Source organism: Lampetra fluviatilis, chromosome 20 (genome assembly GCF_964198595.1).
Source record: "Lampetra fluviatilis chromosome 20, kcLamFluv1.1, whole genome shotgun sequence".
Classification (NCBI taxonomy): Eukaryota; Metazoa; Chordata; class Hyperoartia; order Petromyzontiformes; family Petromyzontidae; genus Lampetra; species Lampetra fluviatilis.
Window position 1 is genome coordinate 11,708,643 of NC_136294.1, and position 13,545 is coordinate 11,722,187.

Below are 13,545 nucleotides of genomic sequence, written 5' to 3' on the forward strand. Positions count from 1 at the left end.
AAAGGATATACGACTGATACTGGTAGGAACCCACTGGTTCCACAATCTCACAGGGGATTATTGTGTCCGTCCGTCGTGCATCCAAAAATGGGAGGGGTGGGGCTGGGTGGAGAGGGGAGGGTGGGGAGGGGCTGGGTGGGGAGGGGAGGGGCTGGGTGGGGAGGGTGGGGAGGGTGGGGAGGGGCTGGGCTGGGTGGGGCTGGGTGGGGAGGGGCTGGTCACTCCGTGGTGCCCTTATAAAATTCAACGTTTAACCTACTCACGCCGGCTTGTGCCCGCCCTCACATTCGGGCATATTTGTGGAATACACCACTCCGCCGTTGACCCTGGCCATTGACCGAGCAACCAAACGTTCCTACCAGCTCTCTCCGCAGGAATGTGTAAATATGTCGTAAAAAGAGTGTGGATCGAGCGCCGAGGGGAGGGAAGAGGGGGAGTGTTGTGATTGGGAAAGGCCATGAGTCCGATTCAAATGGAGGCTTGAGCCAGTATGTGCACAGGGAGAGGGAGCAATGGCAATGAGGAGTCCCAGAAGGGCCTCCCATCGAGTGGCGCTTTACTATGGATCTGACAAAGAGAGGCCTCTGCTCCTCGTACGAGAGTTGTTAAAATAAGTGTCCATGGCATTGCCAGTAACGGAAATCAAAACAAACTGTAACAAACCAGTTACCGGACTGCTGCAAATATATATAATCTACAGCAATAAACATAAACAATTTACCCGATCAGCACACTTGACTTGCCATGCAGAGGCGGCCGGTTAAATTCCATCTCCCGTTGTGGCAGTTGAAACAATGGAACAGGTTTCTTAAATCCCCCCCCGCCCCCCCACCACCTCATTCCAACAAGCCGTGTAAATGGGTATATATGGGGGTATTTGGCCTACTCTTCCACACGTGGCCAGACATCTTTAAAGAGGTGGGAGCAGCCACATTTTCTCGCACCATGCACAACCTGCCGGCCGACTAACCGTGGTCTCCCCATTTATGTCGCCGGTTGGACAGATCCTTTAATAATCTTGCCCCCCATTATTCCAACTGCTGTGCCAAGACATAGAACCGGTGACCACGGCAGCTTCTCCCTCCAACGTTGACTTTGTGGAAAATGGTCGGAAGAAGAAGCTTGCGAATGACGTAAGATGGTTCCTTGGCCATCAACGTTTCGGGTGAAGCGCCGCGATTCAATTTAATTTCCCGCACGAATTACCAGGCGGCAATTTGGCTCACGAGAAGCGTAGAGACCACTCAGACGCCGCAGAGCAGTGTCCGCCGAGGACGTGCGCTTCTCACCGGAGCAATGAGAGCGAATTGAGGCCGCAAACTTGCACGGCACGTCCGCTGCCCTTTAACGAAGTTAAAAATGTTTTAATTGCCACCGCACTTCAATCAATTTTGCTGCATGAAAAAAAATGAAAGTCTGCCGAGATGAAAAGAAAATACGCACATTTCAAAAGTAATGTTGCTGAGAAATTAGTGCCGTCAAGGGAAGAGGAAAGGCCACTTGACAAAACTTGAAAGAACAGACCGGTGTGTGCAGACATGAATACTGTACACACACAGATGAAACGCACATGTACATTTAATGACACACGATTACTATTTTGGTAATTAAAACTAAAAAATTCTCCACTCGGGAGTCAGACATCCGTGCATTAGTCGGATGTAATTTATTTGTGGCTTCACTGAGCAGGAAAACAGATTAAATAACATACATCTCTCGCGTTTACCTGACGCTTTACAAAGACATTTGATTTATGAAGTAAAATCATCAAACAATACTTATAAACGAATGATATTTACCCCTTAGGACCCTTTAAATTATATTTCACTTGACTAACTCAATTCTTCAGTGCATGTAACTGAAACAAGTTTGTTTGAAATTCTGTGTAAAATGTGACAAAATTGAGTGTGAGAGGGAGAATAAAAAATGTGTTGGGATCTAAGAAATCCAGCAATTTGAATTGCAGTGTATAATATTACATGTGCAACCATGAATGAAACCATTAATATCAGTTAAACCCCCATAATACACGCATCAACTCATGCTCATGCGAATCCATTATTCGCAGTCGTGAGATGGATTGTGTCACCGCAGGACCGTGACGTCGCACGGAGGCCGTCACCTGGCAGTGGATATGTCATGCCTCATGGCAATGGTGGTCTGTATGTTAATCGTAATGGAACTGACTACAATGATATTGATTATTGGGGCTGGGGGAGTGGTAATTATTCGCCCCCCCCCCCACTCCTGCAAAGTAATCAACTGTTACAATTCGGGGTCATGATTCGATTCAGAAAATCGATTATCTTTGGACACGGTGTTGAATGCAGCAGCCTATGGTGGCTGGAAGGACAATTTTAACATTTCATATGGCATATACAAATGTAATAACATTAATTCCTACACCGATGCATGTATTACGAGCTTAGGGATCAACATTGATCGATGAATCGATGCATCGTCACAGTGTGCAAACCTGGTGGCCAACTACAAGAAACGTCTGACCTCTGTGATTGCCAACAAGGGTTTTGCTACCAAGTACTAAGTCATGTTTTGCAGAGGGGTCAAATACTTATTTCCCTAATTAAAATGCAAATCAATTTATAACATTTTTGACATGCGTTTTTCTGGATTTTTTTGTTGTTATTCTGTCTCTCACTGTTCAAATAAACCTACCATTAAAATTATAGACTGATCATTTCTTTGTCAGTGGGCAAACGTACAAAATCAGCAGGGGATAAAATACTTTTTTTCCCTCACTGTATGTATATTGAACTTCTTTAGCACCGTACGTAGAAAAACCGTGCTAATTGGAGGTGCCGTAAACAGATGGGGATTAGTCCACCCACGGGAGTAGAAGGCAGTGTGGAACAGATGGGGATCAGTCCACACACACGGACAGAGGGGAGTGTTGAGTGATAATGCTCTGAACAGCTGCGACGTCAGTGGTTGGCACTCACTTGCGCCCGCGGGTCGGGAGGTACTCGCCACCGTATTTCCTCCGGTTGAGGATGAGAGCGGCGATCTCTGGCACGTAGCGAGCGAACATGGCCTGGGACGCGGCACACAAACACCACAAACCCGTGTGAGCCGGCGTGTTCGCGCGCTCGAAACCGTTTACTCAAGGGCCCTTATATTCTGAACAAACGGCCACTTTTGTTTGGAACCCTCGATGTGATGGAGCTGATTTAAACAGATACGGACTTAAGTCAGAACTTAGACTGAAACGGAAGTGGAAAACAACAGCAGGGAACGCGACGTTGCTGAACGGGCAGTGTGTGTGTTGGAGCGACGCCCACAACAATGAAAACAGCGAGTTGGCACAGTAGGGGACACAGATGGGGCATCGACCAGTCATCTCAGTCAGTCAACCCATGGCACCTGGGTCTGTCCCGTGACCTCCTGCCAGTGGGCGGTCGACACTTCACGTGACCTTAAAGTGCACCTAGCCTGGCACAAGTGCTGTGATGAAGTCACCGCCAGTTAATGGAAAACGGCGGTTGTTGTGTTGCCGCCGGTTGCAGAGGACTGCGGTTCTAGCCCAGTATCTGCCCCCATGAATAATGCGGGCCTGTTGACCATCTGCTACACGTTGGATGTTAAAAAATTCCAGCGCATTATACAGAAAAATTTAACCCATAAAAACAAAGTTTTTCACTATAAATCCTTTATATGAGTGGCATCGGTTTTATTTTATTATTCATTTCTGTTTTTCTTGAGTAAGAGTTGCATTTTTATCACGTTGGTATTTTAAATGAAATATGAAAAAAAAAAAAATTCCTAAAAAGTGGACAATTTTGGAAAAAAAATTTCACGAAAATAAATTATCACGCACAACGAGTATGTGTGCTAAATGTCAGCTCGATTGGATCACGGGAAGTGGGTTAAAAAAACGACCGAAAGATTTGCACGGTCGTAAGCGCGCAAGCAAGCAAGCAAGTGAACTTAATATAAAGGATTTAAAAAATTAACCCGTAAAAACTAAGTTTTTCACTATAAATCCTTTATATGCGTGGCGGCTAGAGTCCTCTCGTCCTCTGGCTTGAGATGGCTGCCACCTATGGGTCAGATGATTGCCTGCCACCATTAAGCAATTGGTAATTAAATATAAAAAAAAAATTCCTAAAAAGTGTAAAATTTTGGAAAACATTTTTCACGAAAATACATTGTCACGCACAACGAGTCTGTGTGCAAAATGTCAGCTCGATTGGATCACGGGAAGTGGGTTAAAAATCGACCGAAAGATTTGCACGGTCGTAAGCGCGCAAGCAAGTGAACTTAATATAAAGGATTTTAAAATATATTCGCCTGTGGAGGACGCGGGGATCGATCCCGCGACCTTTGGCATGGGAAGCGAGGGCGCTACCAACTGTGCTACTCCGCCACGGCCTGTGGAGGGGTTACGCTCTGGGCTCTTACACTGTGACGTTCAGCCAAAGCCATGAATGAGTTCTATTTGAATATATGTAAAATATTTTTTTTTTGCCTAAAAAGTGTAAAATTTTTGGAATTTTTTTTCACGAACATTAATTGTCTCGCACAACGAGTCTGTGTGCAAAATATCAGCTCGATTGGATCACGGGAAGTGGGTTAAAAAACGACTGAAAGATTTGCACGGTCGTAAGCAAGCAAGCAAGCACGCAAGCAAGCAAGCAAACTTAATATAAAGGATTTAAAAAGGACGTGTGTGTGCTGGCATCAAAGGTACACATTTTTGCCAAATTGTTTGTAAATTACTTAATTGGATAAATTCGCAAAGCAACACTCCCAGACTGTACTCTTAATGGTAAATTGGGTGTGAGCAGTGGTGACGTTAAAGAGACACGATTTTGTTGTGGCTTCCCCTTGGCTGTTGGGCTGCCTGTCTGTGCAGTAACACAGTATAGTGCTGTACATCCAGTCGGACGATCACAGATCGCATTGTTTGCTGTAAAACATCAACGAGGTAGCCACGGCATGGCAGCGCAACAAACATCTGTGCCGATTTGTCCGTGTCGCCCCTCCTGCGCTGGGTTCCTCCAGGTATTCTGGTTTCCTCCCACACACGACATGGTCACTAAAATACTCATTTAAAAATGAATTACCATTGATCCCATTGTCGAATGATCCTAAGTTTCGGGAGTCAGTGAAGCATTGCTGGAAAAATAAATGAAACAATTACGATCGTATTTCATTCAGTATTAACAATATCCTGCAAGGTGGTGCTGTTGGTATATTGCTCAAATCACGCTCGCAAGGTTGTGAGATCAAATCCTATTTTGGGTTCAACTCAGGCCATCATCCCTCCACGGTTGATAAGGAAAGTCAGGAATGGTCATGCTCTGTAGAGTTTGGCAGCTATCGCAATTAAAATGTCTAATTATGACTTTTGGCTCAGGGCCACAAAGAAGATGAGTAATTCCTCACATTAGCTTGGAAGGGAAACAGTCTGGATCAACTTTTATCGGTTCACATCAGCTCTAATCCAAGCGACGCTCTATTGCAAATGCAACTTAGCAGAGAGTATAACATATTGCACTCACACACGCAGGTCTTTTAAGTTTAAATAATTTGGTGTGCGTCTCATTGCACGCACGGTCACAATTAGGGTCGTAATGGGTTTCACGAGTGTGCAAAACAGTAGCACCGCCGCTATCGTTCATCACCATAATCACACACACAACACACACACAGCACAAACACAACACTCTCTTTCCCTTCCATGTCCCACCCTGCTGCATATCTACGAATCAATCTCTTGCCATCTGCCAGCCACAATACTCATCTCCAGGGCAGGAGGTCTGCAAACCCTACACACGCATGCACGCGTATTCCATACACGCAAAGTGACGTATGAATAAACATCAACATGACCGAATGGAAGATAATGAGTGGTAAAATATAGTTGGCTGAAAGGCATCGTGAAAAGCCCTTAATAATCTACGCGGCGTGTATGCGCACAGCAGCCTGATTCAGTTTTACATTTCAGCTTGTCCTAGTCAAATGTTACAGCGTAATAAAAAACAAATTCTCGCAAAGAAAATTAATTTGACTGCATCTCAAGACGCACTACAAACACAAAACAGGGGACAGGAGCCATTAACTAAAGCCAACCAGCAAAACTCAGTGTTGCCACCGTAGTCATTTTACCTCCAGATCCAGTGCCTTTTTAAATCCTTTATATTAAGTTCGCTTGCTTGCTTGCGTGCTTGCTTGCTTGCTTACGACCGTGCAAATCTTTCGGTCGTTTTTTAACCCACTTCCCGTGATCCAATCGAGCTGACATTTTGCACACAGACTCGTTGTGCGTGACAATCAATGTTCGTGAAATTTTTTTCCAAAATTTTACACTGTTTAGGGAAAACAAATTAAATATTTAATTACCAATTGCTTAATACTGGCCGACAATCATCTGACCCTTAGGTGGCAGCCATCTCAAGCCAGAGGACGAGAGGACTCTCGCCGCCACGCATATAAAGGATTTATAGTGAAAAACTTTGTTTTTACTGGTTATACTTATTGTGTTTCCCAAGTGACCAATTGTTGTCAGGGCGACTAGCAACAAATCTGGGACGATGGCACAATGCAGAGTTAGGAGCCATTCCAGGTATGCTTTAAGGATCATGCGGCGGTTTACTGTGTTTAACCCACGGTAAATTGTACCGTGACAATTTTAACGACTTTAGAAGGGTCTATCAAGTGATTTTTTTACATTTTGGCAACACTCGCGAAACTGGGGGGCAGGCAGCGAGGGGGGGGGCGTCTAAAACTTAGACCGCTCAAACTGAGCAGCAAGTCCAAGGCCCCGGTGCCAGCAAAGTGTATGGGTAAAGCACCAACGTCCAGGGACGATAGAATCACGAGACCCAGCGCCAACCATGGGCCTTGTGTCAATGAGATTCACAGCCAGAGAGATGGAGAGGGCCGATGAGATCAGAATCTGGCGAGGTATACACAGGCTCAGCGTCAGCAAAATCCCATGGGTGAGTGCTGACAAGGTCTGGGGACAAAATTCAAGAAGTTTGTGGAGGTGAAAAAATCTAGAACAAGGTATTGTGGGAGGAGGCTAGGCTAGGGGTCAGGAGGCAGCACGATAACTAAGCCAGCAATGGAGGGGAAATTAAATAAAAAACTAAAGGCGGGTGAAATAATAAACGTATATAAAACAATACAGAGGAAGAGGGATGGACTAGGGTAAGTTTATGGAGGAATTTAATTCCTCAACCCCCGCACACAGATGTGGGGTCACAGGTCGCGTAAAGCTGGCACAGCCAGATGTTGGCCGTATTCCCATAATGCTGCATGTTGTTGTGACCGTCACATATTTAATTATTAATAGTGATCATAAAAATTCCATTCATGATTAAAAAAAAATCTTTGCTTATGCGACCGCTTGGTAGCCTCACAGAAAGAGCTCTCCTCTGAGTCAATCTATATGACAGTTTATTGCTGAAGCTCGGTGGTAAATTCTACAGGAATTTCTGAATGCATTACATACGCTATGAACCTTATATTATAAACCCTGTATCCGCATCTTTGAGAGTAGACTCTTACGAATAGTGCCAAAGCTAAAATAACAATTAAAAAAATCCCACGAATATAACATTGGTCGCGAACTACTGTGCTCGATAGAGCGGTGCGGCTCACTGTCCAATTTTGCAAGTTCAGCTCCCATACAGAAGTTGACTTGGCCCTATATCCCTCGAGTCCACAATGGTTGCCCTCTCTAGATTAACTCACTCCTGCCGTGGGAATTTTGAGCTGCCATTACTTTCTCGGAGATATGCGGCCCCTTGCCACGGCCATCTCTGCTTAACTGCTCCTCTCACCACCTGCATTGGAAGTTTCAACGGATCTCGATGTACTCTCACTTGGTCAAACAAGGGACGACCATCGTTTCATTTGGAAACAATCCCCACTTGAAATCGCGCAGTGATCACTGTCACTTAAACCGATAAATCGTACCTCCCAAATCATCGAACGTATCACGGTAAAAAAACACTCAGGGGTATAAATGTACGGCCGAGTTATCCCCAACAGATCCTGACGCGTGGAAGCAGAGATTGTAATAAAGCACCCTGCAACCACTGAAGCTGCTGTCATTGCCCTCGAAAATGTTCCGCTGTCAAAATGGGAAATATCTCCCTGCAGGGTATGCCGAGTGCCAACCCGGGGAGACGGATGTGACTCGTGGCTCTTTCACCATTCATATATTCATCAATCCTTGTTAATGGTGGTATTGATAAACATATGCATGCATACGCAGTTTTGAACGTGTCAAGATTATATTTATGTGTGTGTATTTAGCAACCGATCACATTATTTGCAAAACTCTCATTTTTAAAACTCCACTGGGATAGCATTTTTTTTTCCAAAAGAGTTTCGTAAAATTGCATGAGAATATTCAGAGGCAAGAGTACAGGACACAATACATCTACCAAAGTGAAAAAACACGCACACACATATAACCACTGCAGACTTAAACACGCAATCTGCCTGGGGGGTGCTGTGCTCAGAGCACTTATCTCACACTCAGAGGGAAGAGTTCAACTCCTGGCTGGGTGGTCCATTCAACCACTGCCATATTTCACCAACGAGAACCAAGAGCCGAAGCAACTCTTTGTGGGGAATCAACAGTGGGCCGTCTTCTGGAAAGTCTGTTCTCTGCCATTGGAATGTGGAACTTCCACTATTGCCTTAAGATCACCAATGGAAATTCATTCGAGCAATACCAATAGAAATGAACACGAACCAACAATTGCTTCAGTAGAGGAAGGCACCGTGAAAGTTGATTTTAAATAAGCAACACATATAAAGTGAAATCAAAGTGGGTTTTTTGTTGCAAATATGAGTACTCACCTCCTGTTTACAGCCCTGATGTAGTGGTGGAAAATCCCCTATTCCCTGGCAGGAGACAGTCTTTGAACAGGACAACCACACTTGTCGTTCGCACAAAGTTACGTTAATTTGAACAATCTTACCAAGATAAAGCTCCGTGCCTATCCTTCTGATTGCAAACCGCACACTCAACCACTGCACCACCTGGCTGGATATGTAATGAAACATCAAGTTAATGTCATCATCATCAGCAGCAGCACCATGTGTCTATCAACAGCTGGATGAAGACCTCTACCCATGCTGTCACCATATTGCATCATCCTACGATGCCAAAAAACCCATTACGCCCCATCACATGACCTGATCTCACTGTGTCATTTCTGTTTGATGTTCACTGTGGTCGTCTGCAGCCCACATGCACTCACTTTTCTTCTTCAACGTTAACAGCGGTGTCTCTGATTTGAATGTATTCTCCGATCCACGTGAACCGCCTCTCCTTTCCCGTCTCCCTCGAGGTAGAAGTCTAATTTACAATACTGTATCCGTTTATGTGTCTTTGTACTCTTTTTTAGCATTTGCTCCATTTCCTTCATTGGTCTGTATGAAATAGCTAGAAGTATGCAATGGCTGAAAACCTTCTGGTCCCTAAGCACATACGTAGGTATGTGAAACAAGTCTGCAAATATGTACATATATATGAAGATTAAACCACACATTTACTGATAACAAAAGCAAGCGGACTCGCCAAAGAACAAACACAAATTTTAAACATATTGACTTTCAAGAAAAGCAAAATGGGCCTGCCTGGATACATCACCAGAGGCGGATGAGGTCCGGCGATGGATATTAATGATAAGAGTGGTAGCCAAAGGATGGAACGTGACCGAGACAGCATCCACCACTCAGATGGAGCAATGCAATCATCTCCCGAGCAAGTGCACGATAAATTGTTGCATTGTGAGACTGCGAAAGACGCGACGGCTTGGTGGGAGGCCTTCAGCCAGCAATAGGATAGAGCATTGCCGGTGATGATGAGAATGGGTGTTTATCAGTGCATGCTAATGGTTCTTACGTGGGGGCTGTAGGGAGACGCTGATGATGAATTGGCAGCTGAAGGAGGGAATGCCCCCAAGAGACGACCACTGGGGGAGATGGAGTGATGAGACCAGCTCATGTGGTATCTGAAGCTGTCCCAGTCACTCCACTAGGGTCAACTCAACGGTATGTGCCGCAGTTTGAACTGGACATGGTGATAGTCACACCACCCCTCCATGGGGCATGCTGACCTTAGTAGGTGCTCATTAACAGCAGCAGCCTATCTTGCAAAGTCAGGGGTTCTTTACCTGGGCGTCACGCTGCACCCCCTGGGGGTGTGAGATGCCCTTTCTGGGGTGCGAGACGTGGCAAGATCTTTCTCGAAGGTTAATCATCAAAACACAAATTAAGCACGGGCACATAAGTCCAACTACTTTGTTTAATCAAACCTATGTGTTTATACTCTTTGGTTCTTTCTGTAATGTCACGTAGGTATAAAATAAAATAAATCACGACGTTTCAGGCGCAACACAAGCGTCCATCATCAGGTGAGACAACCACAGCAAGAAACAATTGCTGAAGTGGGCAAAAGGGCTGCTGTAACAAGAGGCTATATAGGTAAGAGAGGGGGGGAGCAAGGGGGGAGAGATAGAGAGGGGGTGGAGGAGAGTGCTCGCGAGCACCCCCCCTCCCCTACCCCCCCCCCTCTCTATCTCTCCCCCCTTGTCCCACCTGATGACGGATGCTTGTGTTGCGCCCGAAACGTCGTGATTTAATTAATTTTATACCTACGTGACTTTACCCAAAGAACCAAAGAGTATGGATCCCTGCAGTCACGAAAACTTCAAACCTATGTGTATATAAACATTATTAAAAAATTCACGATTGAGAACCAAAGGGGCGCAAGGCTGCAGTAAAGGTTAAGAACCACTGGGCTAAGTGATGGATGTTTGTCTTGTGTGTGTGTGTTAGCATGGTGGCTCTATAACAAAGGGCGATAGTGTAGTGGTTAGTGCACTTCGCTACGGACCTGGTAAACCAAGTTCAATTCCCGCTCACGACCAATAAGAGTTGGAAAATATGTGAACCGGTTCTGGGCCTCCCCTAGATCGACTCAGCCTTAAATGAGTACCCGGTGCTGTGTGTGAAAATCAGCACTGGTGAGACAAAGGCGTCCGAGGCGTGGTATTGGCCACCCACTCACTCGTGTGTCGTGCCGGCCTCCGAAAGGTGGACACGTGCTAACAGCTCTTACCCCAACAATCTGTTTTCGGCCGTACAGGGGATCGTACGTTTTTTTTGTGTGGTGGTTTTGTGGCACAGTGACACTGCGAAGCAGTGAGTTGAGCGTGCGTGGGTGCAGCTGACATGTCAGCGAGGCATGCCAGGGGGAAATCGCTGTCCGCACCCGGCGGCCGGTGCATGGTCCGATAATTCGGCGTAAAACGAGCAGCTGGTGAGGTTGGCATCATTAGCCGCGCTGCGCGAAAACAAAGGGGCCATTCTATCTCCCACGACCACCTCACGTGTCTTACTGGACCACAATAGCTGCTCGCTAACAGGAATTGTCTCAACAGTCGAGTGGATTTTGGTTTGGTTTTCCGGTGTTTCTGTGTATCTGTGTGCATGTCTGTGGATATGAATGTGTGTGTTGTAGAGCGGTAGAGTAGCGGTTAGCGCGCTGTACTACGAACCTGGCCACCCGAGTTACATTCCCGCTTACGGCCAACACCAGTGACAATTATCTGAACCGGTCCTGGGCCTCCCCTAGGCCTCAAATGAGTACCTGGTGCGGTGTGTAAAAACATCGCCACTCGGAAGACAAAGGCGGCTGGGGGTGGTTCTGGCCCACCCACCCACTCGTGTACCGTGCCGGCCTTCATAGGTACTCGCAAACACCACTTGTTTTTGAATATGAATAAACACGTGTCTGTGTTGTGGGGAGTGGTGGCACAAGCGGTTCATGCACTGCACTATGGACCTCCTCACCTGAGTTCGATCGTTGGCCACGGTGAAAATTATCGACGCGTTATATCTGAACTGTTTCTGGGCCTTCCCCTAAATAAACTCGGCCTTAAATTAGTACATTGCTTGATGCAGTACTAAAGACGACCGGTGTGTGGGCGGTCACACAACCAAACTTGTGCGCTGTGCCAGCCTTAACAGGTGCTCGCGAACAGCACTTGCCCCAACAATACTTTCAAGTCTATATGGATGACTTTGGTGCCTTTTTGTTGGTTAATGGACAATAAATTAAAGCCAAAGTGTCGCCCTATTCAAACGAACACGCAGGGTGATGCGCACCTTTGGTGGCACAGAATCAGAAGTGGAAGTTCAACATTGCCACGATGGTGGCCAAACGGTCGTGGACGACCACTGCTGTTGATAGCGGTGGTAAGGTCATTGCACCGCATTACAAACTCAGAAACTTACATCTGATAAGCAACAAGGCCTGCTGAATTCCAGCTCTTGCCAAGTCACTGGACTAAGTGTTTTTCTTTCTTTCAATGTACGTGTAGTGACATCGCGGATGTTACTGTGTAATGCCGGCCCTAGAGAGGCACGGCGTGCGATGTAGCAACATTGCGGGCACCACGTGTATGTGGGTGCAGTACCGGCCCAAGAGGGGCTCGGTGAGCGCTGACGAACAGTGCTGGATGGCACCACGCTCTGCGTGCAGTGCCGACCCCTACAGGATAGGGTGTGAGAATGCCGGCCAAGGGAATGGGGTTACTATAGGCCGTGGCACTCTGGTTGACCCCAGAGTGCCACGGTTAAGTCTACACAGGGTTCCCAAGTGGGGGCTAGGGGTGGTCACGTGTTAGGGTCGAGATTCTGCTCGAGGATTCTAGAAGGTGGTCATGGCTAAGGGCGGGGCCAGCCACGCCACAGAGGATATAAGCCGGGTCCCCGAGAGGGACCGGCTGCTGTTGTTCATCCTGAAGAATCTACGTTCTACGTCCTACAGGGTCACCAACACGTGGACCAGGACCCAAGCTGTGGTCCGGTCTGTTGTAGCTACTCCCAGTGTAACTCATGTAGTTAGATTGGTGGTCCACCACCATAGGTTGCTATCTTGTTAAGGGGCAGTTACCCCTTGTGTTGGTATTAATAAATGTGTTGCCTCCAAGAGTAGTCTGCGACTCAGTTGAAGTCACTACATACGTATGTATGTGTATTTAATAATTGTGTATTGCAATCTCCACTATATCCCAAAGATTCTAATTTTCTCGCTGTCCCTTGGCTAAAGGTGTATTATCTCAGTGAGCTCCCGCCTGTTATAAATAATAAATAAATAAACGCCGCACATCCATCACTGTGGTTGCTGTGCCATGCTCTTCAAAGACCATGCCAACTGTTTGATTCACCTAACGTTCGTTCTTTAATATATTTTAAGTGCGCCCATTGGCAAACATGTGTAGCGGAGCAGTGCTCATCTCCATGGTGGCCCAAAGTCAGTATTAAAAATGTACATTTTCTATTGCAAGGGCCAGTCTCTCCCCGAGCCAGCCACTGCTATGCGACCTGTGGCACCTTGGCCAGAGCACCGCATCTCACGACTGGAAGGTCGTGAATTCCATTTCACGTTTGGGGGGTAACTCAGCGCATCATCGGAACTGCCTCAACAATGCCTGTTGACTCAACTAATAATAATAATTCAAATGTAAATATGCGCATTCCATCCTCGTATCC

At 46.3% G+C, this 13,545-nt stretch overlaps 1 protein-coding gene across 2 annotated transcripts in view; it reads right to left on the reverse strand.

Moving 5' to 3' along the window:
• The window catches only part of LOC144937966 (calcium-activated potassium channel subunit alpha-1-like), a 156,172-nt gene that overhangs the window by 73,194 nt on the left and 69,433 nt on the right, over positions 1-13,545 (reverse strand). For both annotated transcript variants that reach the window (XM_078865619.1, XM_078865620.1), the window contains exon 9: positions 2,961-3,052. In XM_078865619.1, the coding sequence (XP_078721745.1) occupies positions 2,961-3,052 (92 nt within the window). The remainder of the gene's footprint in view (positions 1-2,960; positions 3,053-13,545) is intronic.